Source organism: Peromyscus californicus, unplaced genomic scaffold (genome assembly GCF_007827085.1).
Source record: "Peromyscus californicus insignis strain IS unplaced genomic scaffold, ASM782708v3 Scaffold_8__1_contigs__length_139910024, whole genome shotgun sequence".
In the NCBI taxonomy this organism is placed as follows: Eukaryota; Metazoa; Chordata; class Mammalia; order Rodentia; family Cricetidae; genus Peromyscus; species Peromyscus californicus.
Window position 1 is genome coordinate 87,508,273 of NW_026294606.1, and position 19,823 is coordinate 87,528,095.

General features: G+C 44.7%; 1 protein-coding gene across 2 annotated transcripts in view; it reads right to left on the minus strand.

Moving 5' to 3' along the window:
• Spg7 (SPG7 matrix AAA peptidase subunit, paraplegin) overlaps positions 1-19,823 on the minus strand; it is a 42,876-nt gene that overhangs the window by 15,959 nt on the left and 7,094 nt on the right. For both annotated transcript variants that reach the window (XM_052726996.1, XM_052726994.1), the window contains exons 3-9: positions 19,690-19,779; positions 11,751-11,992; positions 9,219-9,358; positions 8,100-8,202; positions 6,340-6,465; positions 5,755-5,917; positions 5,062-5,235 (exon numbers count right to left, since the gene is read on the minus strand). In XM_052726996.1, coding sequence (XP_052582956.1) covers positions 5,062-5,235; positions 5,755-5,917; positions 6,340-6,465; positions 8,100-8,202; positions 9,219-9,358; positions 11,751-11,992; positions 19,690-19,779 — 1,038 coding nt within the window. The remainder of the gene's footprint in view (positions 1-5,061; positions 5,236-5,754; positions 5,918-6,339; positions 6,466-8,099; positions 8,203-9,218; positions 9,359-11,750; positions 11,993-19,689; positions 19,780-19,823) is intronic.

Genomic DNA, 19,823 nt, shown 5'->3' on the forward strand with positions numbered 1-19,823 from the left:
AAATCCAATTTTTTAAAAAACTGCAAGGTCAAGCCAGGTGGTAGTGGAACATGCCTTTAATCCCAGCACTTAGGAGGCAGAGGCAGGTGGATCTCTCTGAGTTCGAGGCCAGCCTGGTCTACAGGGCAAGTTCCAGGAGAGCCAGGACTGTTATACAGAGAAACCCTGGCTCAAACAAAACAAAACAAAACAAAACAAAAAATTGCAAGGTCAGGTGTAGATAAAAACAACCAAACAACATGAGGTTGGGGTGAGAGATTGAGACAGTGTTTCTCTATGTAGCTCTGGCTATCCTGGTACTCTGTATGTAGACCAGGCTGACCTTGAACTCACAGAGATTCTTCCTTCCTCCCAAGTGCTGGAATGTTTGTAAGGCCCCACTATAGTGCCCAGGCTGACTCCAGATCCTCCTGCCTCAGGCTCCTGCATGCTGGAATGCAAGAATGTACCACATCATTTGTCTTCCTCCTTCCTTTCTAATTATTATTGTTATTTTTTATATTTTATTATTATTTTTTAAATTTTAATTGGATTTACTTTCTGTTGTTTATGAGTATGAGTGCTTTGCCTGCATGAATGTATGTGCACAAAGTGTGTGCCTGGTCAATGTGGAGATCAGAAGAGGGTGTCTCAGCCTCTGGAACTGGAGTTATAGATGGTTGGTGCATGTGGATATGGGGACCAGAGCCCAGTCCTCTGCAAGAACAACAAGTATTCTTTTTGTTTGTTGTTGTTATTGTTGAGACAGGGTCTCACCATGTGGCTCTGGAATTTCCTCTGTAGATGAGGTTAGTCTTGAACTCATAGATATTTACCTGCCTCTCCCTCCTGAGTGTTGGGATTAAAGGCTGTGCACCCCATCATGACTGGTTACAACAAGTGCTCTTATCTGCTGAGCCATCTTTCCAGCCTGCTTATTTCCTTTCAGTTTATTTATTTATTTATCTGTTTGTTTGTTTATTTTTAACTTTATGTACATTGGTGTTTTGCCTGCATGTATGTGTGAGGTGTCAGATCTTGGAGTTATAGACAGTTGTGAGCTGCCACGTGGGTGCTGGGAATTGAACCCAGGTCCTTTGGAAAAGCAGTCAATGCTCTTAAGTACTGAGGCATCTCTCTACCCCAGTGGTAATTTTTTTTTTTTAATATAAACTAGGATCTCATGCATATAAGGCAAGAGCTCTGCCACTGAGCCACTCTCCAAGCCCTGTTGGATTTTCTCTTTTCCCTTGAAACAGGGTCTCACTAGGTAGTACTAGATAACCTGGAACTTGCTATAACCAGGCTGGTCTCAAACTCACAGAGATTCACCTGCTTCTGCCTCCTGAGTACTGGGATTAAGGGTGTGAACCACCATGCTTGGCCCTGTTAGGATTTTCAAATGACTCCAATGTGGAATCAGCATTCACATTCTCCATTTGTGTTTCCCCAAACAAAAACTATACAATATATACCACAGCAGAACACTCCATGTTAAAAAAAAACCCTTTCTCCGGGCAGTGGTGGTAAACATCTTTAATCCTAGCACTCAGGAGGCAGAGGCAGTTGGATCTCTGTGAGTTCGAGGCCAGCCTGGTCTACAGTGAGTTCCAAGATAGCCTAGGGTGTTACACAGAGAAATCCTGTCTCAACCCCCCACCCTACCCCCCCAAAAGAAGCCCTTTCTCTAAGAATACACCTACGGCCAAGTGATTGTGCGGTAAGCAGGTGGGCAGCTGGTGCTCTTGCTGGAGGTTCTCTTCTATGACTTTATGGTCCCAGAAATGCACACAGCACCTGTGCTTAGGCCTCTGGGACCAGGATTTCTCATTCCCTTAGGAGTTTTTCCCACGACCAGCACAACATCCGCTCAACTCCCTCCTCTGCACTTCAATGAACAGAAATTGCTCTTCCTGAGGAGACAACAAAGACTAGTCTCAGAGCTTCTGAAGGAACCAGTGTCCACAGCTGTGAGAGCACAAAGAGACTTGTTAATGCTGGGCCAACTTGACAAGCAACCAGTTCCTCAGCCAACCCTGGGGGACAAACAGCTATTTTTATGGTAGTTCAGAGAAATTCAGCTCAGAAAAATGTCATGCTTTCTAGTAGACTCAAATCTCTTGAAAAGGATGGCCTCTGTCATTAAGCTGTGTGAGGTAACAAACTGGTTAACAGGTTTTCTTTTCTAGTTCAGTAGTAATGTTATGAAATCCATTTAAGCCCCTATTTAAATAAAACATATCTTTGAGGGAAGAAAAGAGCCACAGGAGAAGGGTTCACTGGAGTTTCCTTCATGATCAAGGATGCATGGTCAATGTTCACAAGGATGAGGGGTACGTGTTCAACCTCACTTCATAGAGTCCTAGCTGAGACAAAGACCTTCATGCCAGGTTCCTGGGTCTGGTCTGAAGGTATCTGTCAGTTTCTAGCAGCCTTCTGCTCTCTCTCCACAAGGAACGACCACCACATCCTCGGAGGTAGTCAGTGCTCTGGAAACCTGACAGTGAGCCCCGGCTGTTAGTGTGCAGAGCAGCTGTTAGGGTACTTGTTACACCTGCCATGGGCTCTGAACTGACGGACAACTGGACAACAACAGAGACAGGAAAAGGAGGGCTGGGGCAGCTCTCTATGTGACCATTTTCATACCGTCTCAACAATAGAATACCTTTTCCTCTTCATTGTTAGAACCATCATCCTTTGATTGATTGATTGATTGGTTTGTTTGTTTATTTATTTATTTTGGTTTTTTTGAGACAGGGTTTCTCTTTGTAGTCCTAGCTGTCCTACACTTGCTCTGTAGACCAGGCTGGCCTTGAACTCACAGAGATCAGTCTGCCTCTGCCTCTCAAGTGCTGGGAAAGGCCAGCATTGCCCAGTTTATCCTTTGATTTAAACTTATAGCAACTTTACAGTTCATGAAATAACTTCCAATGTGCATGAGGCCTTCTGACATCACAAGAGCCAGGAGCTGAATTCTCACATGCATGTGTGTGAGACGAGTGCAAACATATGCATGTGCGTGTAGGTGCAAGTATGTGTCTGTGCATGAAGGCCAAAGGAAGACATAATGTGTCCTCTCCTAGCGCTCTCCACTTTATAGTCTCCTGCCAAAGATGTAATGTTGCTTACGGCCTTGAGGATCATCATGTTACTGAACTGTTCCTACCAAAATAAATGCTTCACCTGGCCTTAAGAACACATCACACACACACACACACACACACACACACACACACACACACACACACACGAAACATCACACAAACTAGGTGCGGTGGTGCAGACCTTTCATTCCAGCATTCAAGAGGCAAAGGCAGGCAGATCTCTATGAGTTCAAAGCCAGGATAGTCTACAAAGTGAAATCCAGGACAGTCAGGGCTATTATACAGAGAAAACCTGTCTCAAAAAAGCAAAAAAAAAAAAAAAAAAAAAAATCACATCACAGTCCCCCAAAAAGATGTCTTTAACACAACTGTCCTGCAAAGAGTGTTACCATTTCAAAAGACTGGAAGAAACTCAGAGCCAATACCACCCCATGGGCTACATGAGACTGCACGGGACCTGGCTAAGGGCAATGGAGCCATAATGTTACATCTTGGGACTGGCAGCTAGCATAAAGAGCAAGAAGACTTTGAAGAGACTTACAAAGTTTGTTCAGTCTAAACTCTTTCATATCACTGCTAAAGTTTCTCCTTAGAGCTCTTACACAGAGAAACCCTGACTTGAAAACCAAACAAAACACCAAGTAAGTCCCTCTCATCAATACCAAAAATAGCTTGAGATGAGTGTCTCCATAAGATATAAACCTAAAACCTGTAATTCTAATTGAATAATAGTTAAAAATTGACCTCAAGTTGGGTATGGAGCCACATACTAGTAATCCCAGCTCTTGAGGAGGCTGAGGCAGAAGGATCAGGGATTTGAGGCCAGCCCTAGGGTCACATATTGAAATCTTGTCTCAAACACAAAAAACAAAGGGCTGAAAGATTGGTGCAGAGCAAGAGAACTTGATGCTCTTCCAGAGGACCTGAGTTCAGGACCAGCATCCATGTCAGCAGCTTACAAACACCCTAACTCCAGCTCCAGGAGAGCTAACACCTCTTCTTACTTCCTCGTGCTTATACATATTCATAAAATAAAATAAAAAATAAACATGCCAGGTACATAACTTTAATCCCAGCATTTAGGAGGCAGAGGTAAGTGAATCCCTGTGAGTTTGAGGTTAGACTGGTCTGCATAGCAAGTTCTAGGCCAGCTAGGGTTATATAGTGAGACTGTGTCTCAAAACAAAAATTTTACTGAGGATGAAGCTAGTGGTCAGTGCTCACCTAACATGTGTGAAGCCCTGGATTTACTCTCCAGTATAAAAAAGGAAAGATGAATTTCCTTTATATTTACTTATTTTACCTATATGAATGTTTTGTTTGCAAGTATGTTGTATGTACCATATGTGTGCCTGATGCCTGCAGGTTGGAAGGGCATTGGATGCCAGGGAACTGCAATAATAGATGGTTGAGAACCACCATGTGGATGCTGGAAACCAAACCCAGGTCCTCTGTAAGAGCAACAAGTACTCTTAACCACTGAGCCCTCTCTCCAGCTCCAAAAGAGGAGTTAGTTTTCTTTTCTTTCTTTCTTTCTGTTTTTTTTTTTTTTTTAAATGTGCATTGGTGTTTTGCCATGGGTGTCGGGTCCCCTGGAACTGGAATTAGACAGTTTTGAGCTGCCATGTGGGTGCTGGGAATTGAACCTGGGTCCTCTGGAAGAGCAGTCAGTGCTCTTAACTATGGAGCCACCTCTCCAGGCCCCTAAACAGAGTTTCTTACAGGTAGCAAATGGATAGACAATTCTTAAGCTGACTTGCTGTTAGATGTCAATATCTAGAATATTCTCTGCATAATGTTCTCACTAGAGGAGGAGTTGACAGCAATATAAAACAGTGGCAATACCCCTATCAGTGATAACGACTCTATCAGCTAAAACAAAAACTGTGACCAGATTCATCCACTCTGAAAGCCATCGCTCTGGTAGGATCAGTCTTCTCCTGGTGTACAGTGGATGGTGGGGCATGCTGGCACTGACCGTCCATCTCAACCAGGAGCTGGTTAAGGGTCTGTTCTTCCTCTGTGTTGGAGAAGCCAGACATGGAGGTGGACCGCTTCTTTCCCACAGCATCGATCTCATCAATGTATACTATACAAGGGGCCCGGGCTCGGGCTTCCTTGAAGAGGCTTCGCACACGGGCAGCTCCCAGGCCTGAGGGGACACAGAATGTCAAAATATAGGCAGATAAAGGAAATCAAATCCTATTTTGGGTCACAGCCAGGCAAAATCTTCCACCAGAGATACCTGTATCTAACAAGCCACTCTCTGTGGATGGACCAGAAGTGCCATGTAGTCATCCGGGTCTCCCAAGCCACAGATCCAAGCGGAATCAAAGCACATAACTACCAAGTGGGTGTGGACCAAAGCTTTTTTTTTTTTTTTTTTTTTTTTTTTGAGACAGAGTTTCTCTGTGTAGCCCTGGGTATCCTGGAACTCACTCTGTAGACCAGGCTGGTCTCAAACTCAAACTCAGAGATCTGCCTGCCTCTGCCTTCTGAGTGCTGGGACTAACATGCACCACCTCTGCCTGGCTTGGACCAAAGCTTATTTTAACTTGGGTTGTGTTTGTCCTTCTCTGTTCCACTCAGCTCCCCATGTTAGGAGGGTTATGTGGAAAGCCACCCCGGCACTAGGCCAATGAAGCCACCCATACTTCCAGCCCACACCTACCTCCAATGACTTCCACAAACTCCGGGCCAGCCATTGCTAAAAAGGGCACCTGAGCCTCAGTGGCTACTGCTTTGGCCAACAACGTCTTCCCACAACCAGGGGGTCCCAGCAACAGGGCACCCTTTGGAACCTTGGCACCAAGCTGAAGGAAACGCTCTGGGCTCTAGGCAGGAATAGACATGTGACATTAAGCACTCAGCATTTCACAGAGAATGTTTAAGGGACTCACATGAAGAGTAACTTATGATACTCATGAAGCAGCTACAGTTTCAATGGGTCCAGAAAAAGCAAAAAGCTTCATAGGGTTGCAGCTCCAAAAGAAAAGATGGTCTAATTGAAGTGGACTGTTAATTACACTCTTCTCTTTTGATGGCCGACTGTATACTGGGCATTGCAGTTGGTTTACCAGGTACAGACACATCTTACCGTATCTATGAGATGAGACTGTCACCCTTAACATATAACACCTAACCCATGGAACAAACCCCAGTCTCCAAGTGTCTGCTCACCCCAGCCTTCTTTCTTGGAGAAAAGACATTTCACCACCTACTCACATCTCTTATGGCCTTAACACATGCCTCTCACCTTCAGATAATCCACAAACTCTCGGACTTCTAGTTTGGCTTCATGCATTCCTGCCACATCTTGGAAGCTGACTCCTTTTCCTGTCTTCCCATCCACGATGGTGAAACGTGCCATTTTAAGCTGATTCTGTGCAGAAAGAGTCAGGGCAGGAAACTGTGCATCCCTAGCAAGATAGGGAAGCAGGAGCTGCTAGCTGCCTGACCTAACACAAATCTGTAACTCTATCCTTGGTGGAGCTGCTTCCACTCACAACCCAGGAGGATCAGCTTATCAGCCTACTCCCTCCGTTACAATGAGATCACAGACCACTTCAAACACACTAGGGGAACCTTTGGTTTGTATTGTTTATATTAGGAAGAAAGTAATCTTAACAATTTACCTTTAAAAAAATAGAACTGGAGAGATGTTTCAGTGGTTAAGAACACTTGTTGTTCTTTTTTTTTTTTTAAAGATTTATTTATTTATTATGTAGACAGTGTTCTGTCTGCATGTATCCCTTCAGGCCAGAAGAGGGCACCAGATCTCATTACAGATGGTTGTGAGCCACCATGTGGTTGCTGGGAATTGAACTCAGGACCTTTGGAAGAGCAAGCAGTGCTCTTAACCTCTGAGCCATCTCTCCAGCCCCACTTGTTGTTCTTACAGAGGTTCAATTACTAACATACATACAGACAGCCTTCTATAACTTGAGTTCTAGGAGATTCAATACTCTCTTCTGACCTCTGTATGCCCTGCATGCACAGAGTGCACACACATGCAGGCAAAACATTCATATACATAAAATAAAATAAATTTTAAAAAGATAAGCCAGGCAGTGGTGGCGCACACCTTTAATCCCAGTACTAGGGAGGCAGAGGCAAGTGGATCTCTGAGTTTAAGGCCAACCTGGTCTACAGAGCCAGTTCCAGGACAGCCAGGGATACAGAGAGAAACCCTGTCTCAAAAACAAACAAACAAAAAAACCCCAAAAATCACACTCTTTTTTTGGGCATGGTGACTCATACCTTTAATCCTAGCTTTTAAGGCAGAGGCAGGTAGACCTCTGTAAGTTCCATGTTAGCCTGGTCTACACAGGGTGCCTGGCCAACCAGGGCTGCATAGTGAGATTCTGTCTCAGAAAAAAGAAAAGGAAAAAAAAAAAGAAAGAAAAAAAAAGACAACCATGAACTTCTCCTCAGGGTAAGGAGCACAGCTCAATGGTAGAGAGCATGTACAAGGCTCTAGGGTTAATCACCAACACCACATCAGAAGAAAAAGTCTTCTTTAGCTACAGAGACAGAATATGCTTGTATTCTCAGTGGAAACAGTGACACTCGGACGGGTACAAAAGGAGCTGCCTACATCCCCAGCCTAAGCCTGAGGGATGGAGAAGCCACAGGAGGGAAAGTACACTTCCTAAGGTATACCCCAAGAGTGGAAGGGAGTTTTCTTATGGTATGGCTGTTCTTTAAGGTACTTTTAATGTTTCTCTATTAGCCAATGAGAGAGAAAAAGAAGAGCACCGCTCCCCGCTGATATGGGACTTTGCAATAAAAAAGGACCACACAGAACACAGTTCCCTATACATAGTGGGCTCGGTGGCCCCATGTCAGGAAACAGGCTTTCAGCAACACTGGTAATCCCACACTCTCCAGGCAGCCAAGCAGGTGAGACAGGCTGTTGATCACAGCCACTGTCAAAAGCTCATTTTCCACGAGGACTTTTCTAGAGGCTATGGAGAAGCATTCAAGTTCTTACAGACATCCAGCAGTACAACTTACAAAAGCACTGAATCCGCCTTCCCTTCCTGTCATCCCAGTCAGTCGGAAAACATACCACAGGATGGCCAAGCCTACTGCCGTCATCCCCAGGGCGTAGAGGGCACTGGGTAAGAAGAAAGGCAGTTATGCAGGTGGAAGTCATTTTCAAGGCAACTGATGAACAAACCTTAGAAGCTGGGAACTCTAAAACTGAGGCTAAGGCAGAAAGCAAACAGTTGTGCAGACATGTTCTCCTGTCCTACTGTTAGCAAATTTCCTCTTCCACACAGGTTTCAAGTGTTTAGACTGAATGAACAAAGGCTTACCTATCCTGCTACGTGACAATGTCCAACAAAAGCAGGTTCTTCTATGGCTAACATGTTATAGTCTGTCATTTTCAATTAGTAAAAAAAACAAACAAAAAGACTTAACAAAATTAAACTCTGTGATTAGGCTCTCTATGTGAGAAGGAAGAAGAGGACCACCCATGACCTGCCTCATACTTCCCTGTCACTTGACAATAAAACCAGATCAGGGGGTGGGGATTTAGCTCAGTGGTAGAGTGCTTGCCTAGCAAGCACAAGGCCCTGGGTTCGGTCCTCAGCTCTGGAAAAACAAAAAACAAAACAAAACAAAAAAACAGATCAGCTTCAGGGTGGGAGGTTTCAGCATCTGGGCTGTGCAGATTACAAGTCATTTTCAAAGGAGTACTTGTTGATAATGGCTTCCTGCATCTCAGGTCACAACCTCACAATAAACATCTCTTTAGACACTGGCTTCCATCACTAGCAATATTGGCCTATGGGCTCCATGGCCCTCACAATATACCCAACAGTGCTAAGATGCCTCTGAAAGAATTTCTACTTATTATGACCCCTTCTATTCCTTCTGTTCCATTTTCCTTTATGGAAAGCAGCAACCTTGGTGTGTTTAACTCAGGACTACCTACCACAGACAACTGAAGAGAGTGAAAGCTCTAGGGATTTGCACTTCCACATCTGCAGCCTCTGTCCTCTTACATTCATGGAACCTTCCCACAGGGACCCAGCAAAGTCAGCTCAAGATTTGTTGTCTGTTCAGTGTGTCTCACATTACAAAGCCAAGCTGGATTAGGTCAAGTCCACAGGACAATTAACATACTTTCCAAAGAATCCTGTCCGCTTGTAGGAAACAGGAATCCTGTCCTTGCTCTCGATGTTCAGCTCATCTTCAGCTGCTCGAAGCTTCTCTTCAAATTTGTCAATATTTGCAACCTGCATCCGGTACATCAAGGCCAGCCGCTGAGGACAAAATGTAGAGTGGGCAGAGAGAGAGTGAAAGGTCAGCACACAGAGCTGGCACACTGTATGACACCAGGGCTCCAAAGAGGACACTTTGTAAAAGGCACTTTCATGCCTAAAAAGTTCTAGTTTTCTCATGTCCAACCTAGAATGACAACCTCAGGAGATACTCCTTCTGATGGAAATGCTTTGTACTTAGTAAAACTTTACCCTGGCACGTGGGACTCACCACAGGGACAGGCACCTGCAGGAAGTCACAATTATCCTCATGGCCAGTCTGGGTCACCAGTTTCAGGTTTTATTATTTTTGCTTTTGTTTTGTGAGACAGTGATCATGTTGTATAACTCAGGTTGGCCTTGAATGCAAACTTCTCCTGAATGAACTATCTTGCCCAGTTTTCATGTCACTTTTGTCATATCCCACATATTACCAGGTTAAATTACTGGGAGCTCAAATTCTAATACATTCCTGGATTTAACTTGAGCCAATGATGGATGATGGATGGCCCAGCTCTACAGTTTCAGAGAAGTCTTCAACAATATGTCATGGCTCGCTGTATATTGGTGGGGGTGACAGTAAGGAGGCAATTAAATATTTTAACTACCATTTACATTTCCTCCTTCTGCACATTAGATAAAGCACCCATAAGTTACACTTTCAGGATTACCTTTACTGATCCTAGATGTCTGCTCTAGGCTTTCCCAATACGTCAAGCCATTCTAATACTCAAATAGCTTCACCAACCTTCATAAGGGGAAGGTTTGAAATGACCCTCTCTACTATGCCAAACTCAAGAGCAAAGTGTCTTATTTCAGAAGCCAGTTCAAACCCTACATTCTCCGTAGTGTCTGGGACCTTCTGTATCTGCCTCATCTAGGTGCTTGTGCAAAGTCGCAGAGTGCTCTGCGCACCTCTGCTGAGGCAGGCGGGTGTTTCGGGGCAGGTGCTTGTGTTATGCCTTCATTGTTGTGGTTAGATGGATTGAGCTTTTGTTGTTTGACAGTGCGTATTGATCCCATGGCCCCAGTTCTTACAAATTATCAGAACAGAGATGATCTAATAGAACTTGCTGGACCAGATGACACTCACGCCACCCACATCCATGTAAGAGGTCTGTTGAAAGAAAATATACTACACTGGAAGAAAAGGCTCATTCTAGTCAGTAGAGCCTACAAATAGAGACTGTCCCTACAGTTTGGTGTGGTCACTTGGAACAGGGGCGATCAGCCAGGTGGCCTCTCACAGTTACATTCTCCTGCCACCCAATTTCAAATAAAACATGAGAAGGAAATGAAAGAAAAAATTCTGGGTCTGTTATGGGCTGAGTGTGGTAGCACACACCTTTAATATCAGAACTTGGGAGGCAGAGACAGGCAGATCTCTAGGAGTTTGAGGTGAGCCTGGTCTAGCCTGGTCTACAGAGTAAGGCCCAGACCAGCCAGGGCTACAAAGTAAGACTCTGTCTTTAAAAAAAAAAAAAAAATCAGAGTCTTAAATAATCCTATAATCAAGTAGTTTTAAGGCTCACATAGAAAAAAGATATTCTAGAAATATCTTTGCCTGAATGCTTTCAGGACTCAGTAATGGTATATGACACTGGGGGAGAGATAAGAGACTCTAAGGACTGAAGCAGAGCAGGATGGGACTCATCTTCATACTGGTTGTCCTCTGAGGCCAGTCTCCACAGCTTCAACTGTGAGTACTCTCACCTGGGGTGGGACATGTCACTGATCTCTGACGCTGAGTCTCCCACCTGATCTAAACCCACAGCCCCTGCCCCATCGTGTGTATTCTTCTAGGGTTCCCAAGCTGGGATCTTGGTGTGAGCACAATCCCTCATTGTCCTCTCTGAGTTTCAGTCCTTCACTTACTTGCATTTATTTTATATCCGTCAAAGGGCAGACCGGTCTGTGGTGTCAGCAGGCCTCCGACTAATAGCCCATCATCGACTTCTGCATCCATCTCTGCCAACCATCCACTTAAGAGCTATGTTGTAAACTGTTTACAGTAACTCCTTACCACCCTAGCTCTCCCAGATCCTCGTGACCTGAGAAAAAGCCCCAGCCTTCTGAATTCACAGCCAGTCCTGCACATACCCAGATTGCCTCAGCACAACTTCTAGGCTGCAGATGGTCTCATCTCCTTATCCTCTCATACCAGGGAGATACTGTCTAGAATCGATTGTCACTTATTTTCACCTCTTCCACTGACACGCCATCAGAGCTGTCTTTCCTGTCAAGAGCTCCTCTGACAAGCACTGTTCAAACCCTGCAGCAAGCCCTACTCTGTACATATCCTGTTAAAGACAACCAGGCAAGCCCAGGATTAAAAGGCTGATTGAAAAGGGGATATTCCCAACTTTCCCAGTCCAATGCCTTCACCCCGACTCACAGGCCGCCCAAACACCACGGCTCCAGGATGCAGATAGACTTCCACCACATCACTTTCGGGTACCACCTGCACACGCTGCACCTCGCCTTTCGCCAGCATCTCATTGACAAAGTCAGTCCAGGAAATACTGCCCCCACTGGTACTGAGGGAGTTCAGCAGGCTCATTACAATAGCGATGATGAACAAGGTGCGCAGCCTCTCGCGATACATCTGGTCTTCCCGCTCTTTTCGTCTCCTCTCCTCTGAACAGAACACAGTGAGAATCAGGCACATCAAGAATAAGCCCAGGCACATTCTCACATGAGCAGGGTCTCACTTCTATCTCTCTCCTTAGAATACTCAGCAAAGGAGGGACAGGATCCGTGTCCTAATGAATCCCAAGTTTCTGCCTGTTTTTCAAGCATTATCCTAGGCCTGGCATGGTGGTATACACCCTCTACTTATTTATTTATTTATTTATTTATTTATTTTTTGGTTTTTCGAGACAGGGTTTCTCTGTGTAGCTTTGCGCCTCTCCTGGAACTCACTTGGTAGCCCAGGCTGGCCTCGAACTCACAGAGATCCGCCTGGCTCTGCCTCCCGAGTGCTGGGATTAAAGGCGTCGCCACCACCGCCCGGCTATTTATTTTTTAATGATTTATTTATTTATTATGTATGCAGTGTTCTGCTTGAATGTTAGGAGAGGGCACCAGATCTCATTACAGATGGTTGTGAGCCACCATGTGGTTGGTGGGAATTGAACTCAGGACCTTTGGAAGAGCAGTCAGTGCTCTTAACCTCAGAGCCATCTCTCTAGCCCCTTATTTGTTTTATATCCTGGCTGCAGCCTCATCCCCATTCTCCTCTCCCAATCCCTCCTCCCACCCCCCAATCCACTTACTCCCTTTCCGTCTCCATCCAGGAGAGGGCAGGTCTCCCATGAGTACAAATAAAACATGGCAAGCCGGGCGGTGGTGTCGCACGCCTTTACTCCCAGCACTTGGGAGGCAGAAGCAGGAGGATCTCTGTGAGTTCGAGGCCAGCCTGGTCTACAGAGTGAGTTCCAGGAAAGGCACCAAAACTACACAGAGAAACCTGTCTCAAAAAACCAACCAACCAAACAAACAAACAAAACCATGGCATATCAAGTTGCAGTAAGACTAAGCACCTCCCCTGTGTCCCAGCACTTGGGAGGCAGAGGGAGGAGGATCTCTGTGAGTTCAAGGGCATCCTGGTCTACACAGAGAGTTCCAGGAAAGCCAAGATTACAAAGAGAGACTCTGTTTCAACACCACTACCACCCTCCATCCCTACCCCTGAGAAAGAGAAGAGATGATACACTTGACAAATGCTATCCATATGCTGTCTGCAGTCACTGAGACTTTATTCACTAAAGTCACTTCAGAGGAAGTCATAGTTCCCACTGTGAATGGCATGTAACAACTTTTAAAGTCAAAAGCCATCCAAGGAACACCATGCTGTTGCCTCATACAGGAGACTATCCACTACAAGTCCAGAAAGAAACACAGGCACTAAAATGCATGCTGTGAACTAAATACCAACATAACACCTGTAGCATATATAAGCCATCAGGCATAGCAAGTACCTGCTCCCACCTGCCCCAAAAGAGAACATCTTCTTCGTTCATGGAAGAGCAAATAGAAGAGCGGAATGCTCTCTCTACCCAAATTTATTTCTTCAAATGTAATATTTAAAAATAAGTTGATGCCAAGTGTAGTGGTGCAGGCCTTTAATCTCAGCACTTGGGAGGCAGAGGCAGAAAGATCCAAAGCCCTCTGCTCTCTATCAGAGTCTGCATAAATATAGTATGTATATATGTACATACACATAGTATGTATGATTCCAGCACTTGGGAGGAAGAGACAAGTGGATTTCTGTGTGTTCCAGCACAACCAGGGCTATATAATGAGACCTTATCTCTAAAAAAAGAAACAAAACTCCCAAATCCTAATCACAAATGCTCACGAGCACACGAGCACAGACACACAGAAGACTCCAGGGCTGGCAAAATAGCTTAGCAAGTAAAGGCACTTGCTGCAAAGCCTCATGACCTGGACCCACACAGTGGACAGCCAGAACCAACACCCATAACTTGTTTCCCAATTTTCACAAGCACACTGTGCATGCATGCCCTTTCTGCACAATACACAAATAAATAGATATAATAAAAACTAAAATACAGGCTGGAGAGATGGCTCAGCGGTTAAGAGCACCAACTGCTCTTCCAGAGGACTTGAGTTCAATTCCCTGCACCCACATGGTGGCTCACAACCATCTGTAATGAGATCTGGCGCCCTCTTCTGTATACATAATAAAAACAACAACAACAATACTAAAATACAGGGCTAGAGAGATGGCTCAATGGTTGAAACTACTGGCTACTCTTCCAGAGGACTCAGCACCCAAATGGCAGCTCACAACCATCTGTAACTCCAGTTCCAGTACCACATCTACTTCTGGCACTGCATGCATACAGTACACTGACATACACAATAATTAAAACAAAATAGATAATGGTAATACATGCCTGTAATGCTAGTAATTGGGAGGTAGTGGCAGGAAAATCAAGAGTTCAAAGTCATCCTGAGTTACATAGTGAGTTTAAGGCCAGCCTGGAATACAGGACACTCTGTCTTAAAAATACCAAAATAGTACACATTTTTATCCCAGCTCTCTGGAGTACTGATGCAGGGGGATCTCTGAAAGTCTGAGGTCAGCCTGGTCTACATGGTAAGTTCCAGAACAATTATAAATACACAGTGAAAACATGTCTTAAAATAATAATAATAAAATAGACAAAATAAAAAAAATAAATAAACCAAAGCTGGACACGGTTGCACATACCTGCAAGCCCAGCACTTAGGAGGTAGAAATAGGGGGCTCAGACATTCAAGGTCAGCTTCTGCTATACAGTAAGTTCAAAAACTGCCTAGGACTGGCTGGAAAGTAGCCCAGCTGTTAAGAGGACTGACTGCTCTTCCAGAGGACCTGGGTTCAATTCCTAGCACCCACTGACAACACACAGTTGTCTAGAACTCCAGCCCCAGAGCACTTAGCACACATGTGGTACACAGACACATATTAAGACAACACATCCATACACAAACACAGCCTGAACATACACAACCCTAGTCTTGTGTTAGGGGTGGGGGTGGGGCAAGCATGATGTTGTATACCTGTAATAACTGTAATCCCAGCACTTGGGAGGCTGGGGCAAGAAAGTTGAATGTTCAAGTCCAGCCTGGGCTACAAAATTGAGACCATTTCTGTCTCAATTTCAAAAAGTCAAAAATTAATAAATATAATTCATATACTAGGTTATCATATTGTCCCTCATTTCTATTCCCATGATCCCATCACAAGAGACAGTGAACCCCAGCCCTGGGAGTGACTAGAAACTGGCATTCCATGCCCAGTGCTCAACTCCTTCCTCAAGGACTCTCCCAAACTGTCCAATCTTGCCTGTCCCTCATTGATCTGTGCCATGTTTATTTGTGATCTCAAAACTTCAGATCATTCTTAATTATTTTTAATTATGTGTATGTCTAAGTGTGGGTTTGTACCTTTGAGTACAGTGTCTGCAGAGCCAAAAAGGGTAATGGATCCCCTGGAACTAGAATTTCAGGCAGTTTGTGCTGGGAATTGAACTCATACTCTCTGCAATAGCAGTAGAACTGTTTAACCACTGAGCCATACCTCCAGGCCCCTAAATACTGCTTCCTACACATTTCTTGCACATCTTTGGGCTTAATAACATACTGGCTCAGAAAGTTCACAGCAGAGTTCTTTCTCTGCCTGAGTATCTGATGTCACACTGTCTCCAAAGTGCTTAAGGCATGAACCTCCATCAAAGCTATCGCATGGTATATCCACCAGTCAGCAGCACAGCAGACTCTAATAGTAAGCTTTGTTGCCAAAATTCTTCAGGGGGGGGGGGGCATGATTGTCAATTGCTAAATAGGTCACTGGTTCAGGCATGTAAAAACAAAATGCTGCTATTGAATTTCAGGGGAAGAGTCACCAGGTTTTCAGGCTCAGAAATCCTTCCTGCTGTGAGCACCATGTAGATAGTTCTAGATCCATACCATTCATTCTGACTACTGATAACGTGTAGAGAAACCTGGAAGGTAAGGACAAGTCTCACCTTACAGAAACAATGGAGGCATCCTCCTTAGGAGACTCCGAAAATTTTTGAAATGTATCTATTGTGTGCGCACTCACAACTGTGTGAATTCATTTTTTTTTTTTTTTTTTTTCCTGGAGCTGAGGACTGAACCCAGGGCCTTGCGCTTGCTAGGCAAGCGCTCTACCACTGAGCTAAATCCCCAGCCCCCTGTGTGAATTCATATGCACCTCATGCATGCAGGAGCCCATGGACGCCAGAAGAGGATATCAGAGCTCCCAGAACTAAAACACAACCTAGATGGTTATGCGCTACCATGTGAGTGCTGGGAAATGACCAGGGTCCTCTGCAAGAGCAGGAAGTAACCACTAGGCCATCTTTCCAACCCCTGCCTGAAAATTTCATCCAAGGTTTATTTTCTAGCCAGGTGGTGGAGGCACATGCCTTTAATCCCAGCATTCAGGAGGCAGATCTCTGTGAATACAAGGCCAACCTCCTCTACAGAATCAGTTCCAGGACAGCCAGGGAGGTTACACAGAGAAACCCTTACACAGAGAAACCCGTTCTATAAATAAATAAATAGACAGATAGATAGATGGATGGATGGATGGATGGATAGATAGATAGATAGATAGATAAAATTTAAAGAGCCAGGCATGAAGACTTATACTTATAATCCCAATACTTGAGAGTCTGAGGCAATGGCCAGCCAAGGCTACAAAGCAAGACCCTGCCTCAAAACAAAAATGAACAAACAATCAAAACAACAACAACAACAAAATAAAAGCCAGGAGCAGAGGCATACATTTATAAACGCAGCACTTGGGAAGTTGAGGCAGGAGGATCAGCTCAAGGAAGCCTCAGCTACGCAGTGAGTTCTAGGCCAGCCTGGGCTACATGATACTTTATGTGAAAAAAAGGTGGAGGAAGAAAGAAGAGAAGCCTTTTTCACTTCAAGATGTGAAATGTTCACCTGTATGTTCCAATTCTGTTGCTAGAGTTTTCCTGCCTGGCCCACAGTCAGGACAAATCTCTCTCACCCCGCCAGTCCCAAGCTGCTCAAACCTGATCAAGTAAACACAGAGACTTATTTTGGTTACAAACTGTATGGCTGTGGCAGGCTTCTTGCTAACTGTTCTTACAGCTTAAATTAATCCATTTTTATTAATCTGGTGAGAGAGATTTGTCCTGACTGTGGGCCAGGCAGGAAAACTCTAGCAACAAATGGCGTCCAACGTGGTGGCAAGAGTTTCCACCTAAAACCTGAGAAAAAAGATTCTAAAACGGAGCTAAAAACAGCTTCCTAATTGTCTCTCTCAAATGAGCGGCAGCTGCCGGTTTGAGCTACTGGCGGGTTCCTAGCGTGCGCGCTCGACCTGCCGTATGGCGGGAATGAGGCCTCTGCAAATGGCACATTAAGCTACATTGTGGATTTAGCCTTTGCTAGTACAAAACAAAAAAAGAGGTTTCTGGGCTACACGCTGCTTGGATAAAAGCATAGACCACTATTTCTGAGAGTTGATGGCTCCCAGAGCTGGCGGAAAACGTATCACTGCCATGTTGGGAAGCTGAAGTGGGCGGAGCCAGCAGCCACAGCGCCAGCGCTGTTTCAGGCTTAGAAGGCTGCAGTTCAAAACAATAGGCTCAAGCTAATATAAAAAAATAAGCCACGTAAAGATGGCTATCACACAGAGAATCTGGATTATGTTCTCTTTGATATTCGTAACTGAAGAAAAACATTTGATTGCAAAAGCTGTTGAGTTATGCCAAAATGTATATTTTAAAGGTACCTTGACTTCAAAATTTGGATGTAAGGATATGTTGCTTTGGAAAGGAGGCTCTGCTTTTGTTTCCACAGAAAGCCAGAGGCTATGGATTTGTTCCAGATTAAGATACATCAGGTTTGACCAGCCAAGACCCCCTGAAAGGTCTCCGATGACACATGGCCCAGATGATCCAACATCCAGAACCGTTTCAAGGCAACTGGCTCAGATGATACACCCTCATGGACTACTCCATAACCCTAAAATATTCTTTGTGTCCCCATAAGATACAGCGCCCCCCTCCAGCAGGAAGTAGTAAGAGAAGCTACGCCCAAATTCCCAAATTTACCAAGCTGACTTTGGAGATGTGTAAAGGTTAAAACCTTCCTTTTTAAGAAAAGAAAAGGGGAGGTGCTGTGGGATGGTCTGTATGTCAAATGTGTTGCTGATTGGTCAGTAAATAAATCACTGATTGGTCCGTGGCCAGGCAGGAAGTATAGGTGGGACAAGGAGGAGAATAGAGCTGGAAAGTGGAAGGCTGAGTGAGGGGAGACACTGCCAGCCGCCATCAGGACAAGGAAGATGTAAAGTACCGGTAAGCCACAAGCCACGTGGCAAGGTATAGATTAATAAAAATGGATTAATTTAAGCTGTAAGAACAGTTAGCAAGAAGCCTGCCACAGCCATACAGTTTGTAACCAAAATAAGTCTCTGTGTTTACTTGATCAGGTTTGAGCAGCTTGGGACTGGCGGGTGAGAGAGATTTGTCCTGACTGTGGGCCAGGCAGGAAAACTCTAGCAACACAATTCTTTTTAGTTTTGCTTAAGAACAAACAAATAAACAACTATGTATGTGGTTTGAGTGTGTAGTGTGCATGTATTCCCATGTGTGAGCACATGTGAAGGTAGGTGCCCATGTGCATGTGGAGGCCAGAAGTTGACATCACATGACTTCCTTGGTTGTTCTCCATCTTATATACTAAGACAAGGTCTTTTACTTGAACCAGAGCTTGGTGATCCAACCAGTCTAGCCGGTCAGCTTGCACCAGGGATTCCCTATCTCTGATCCCCAGTGATGAGATTTCCAGACAGACAGACAGGCAGCCGACTGCTCAGCATTCACATAGGTGCTGTGGATCCAAACTCTCACACGTGCATTACAGTGCTCTACTCACTGACCCATCTCCCAGACCTGTTTTCCCTTTAGATTGAATAACCTAGGTAAGTGTGATGGTGCATGCCCATAATACCAGCATTCATTCAGAAGAGAGGCAGGAGTATTAGCAAGCTTAGAGCCAGCCTGGTCCAGGTGAGACTGTCTCAAACAAACAAATAAGTAAGTAAATAAATAAACTTAATCCATTTAGAATTTGCTCTGTTTTGAGAACAGAATTAAATGAGACAACATACAAAAATACTTAGTACAATGCTAAGCACATACTATCTCTAAGGGTAGACAACTTCCAACATTATTGGCTCCAAAAAGCTTATAGAAAAACAAAAACAAAAAGCAGCTTCTAGCTAAGAAACTTAACAGACTCCAGCAGTTCAGTTCAATCATTCATCTTCTACATGCTTTACACTCCTAATTCCAGCAGGGTGAAACCTAAGATATGAGGGCGTTCTTAGTTTCCCCAAGTGTGGCTGTGAACCGGAACAGGGCAATGTTAGCTTGTAAACGGTGGCGATCCTGCACCTGCAAACCTGGCCCCACTCATTTGCCTTCCCCTCACTCATCTGCTAGCTGGCTTCACACACTCAGGAACAGTGGAAACCCTGACTAGTGTGCACAGGGCTGGAATCACCAGTCTCTACTCCCAGGATTTAGGATTTACCCTTTCTGTGCAGACACAGAAGCTCTGTCTGCCTCCAGACATTCCTGAGTGTGACAGAGGGACACAGGTGTCCACAGAGGCATCTCTGAGAAAACCAAGGACTCAGCAAGCACAGGAGGGCAGTTCACACAGGGACAGGCAATCAACTCTGCCTTTCTTAACAAGAGGAGAATCCACAAGGAGGCACAAGAGGGACAGGTACTTCAGAACATCAGTACCTTCATCATCTTCAGGAGCCTTGCCTTTGGGTTTATCATTGTCTTTGTTCTTCTGATTCCTCTGTGAGGTATTAAAATAGTAAGTACCACCTATAACAAACAAGAAAAGGATTAGGTTTGTAGCTACAAGAGAC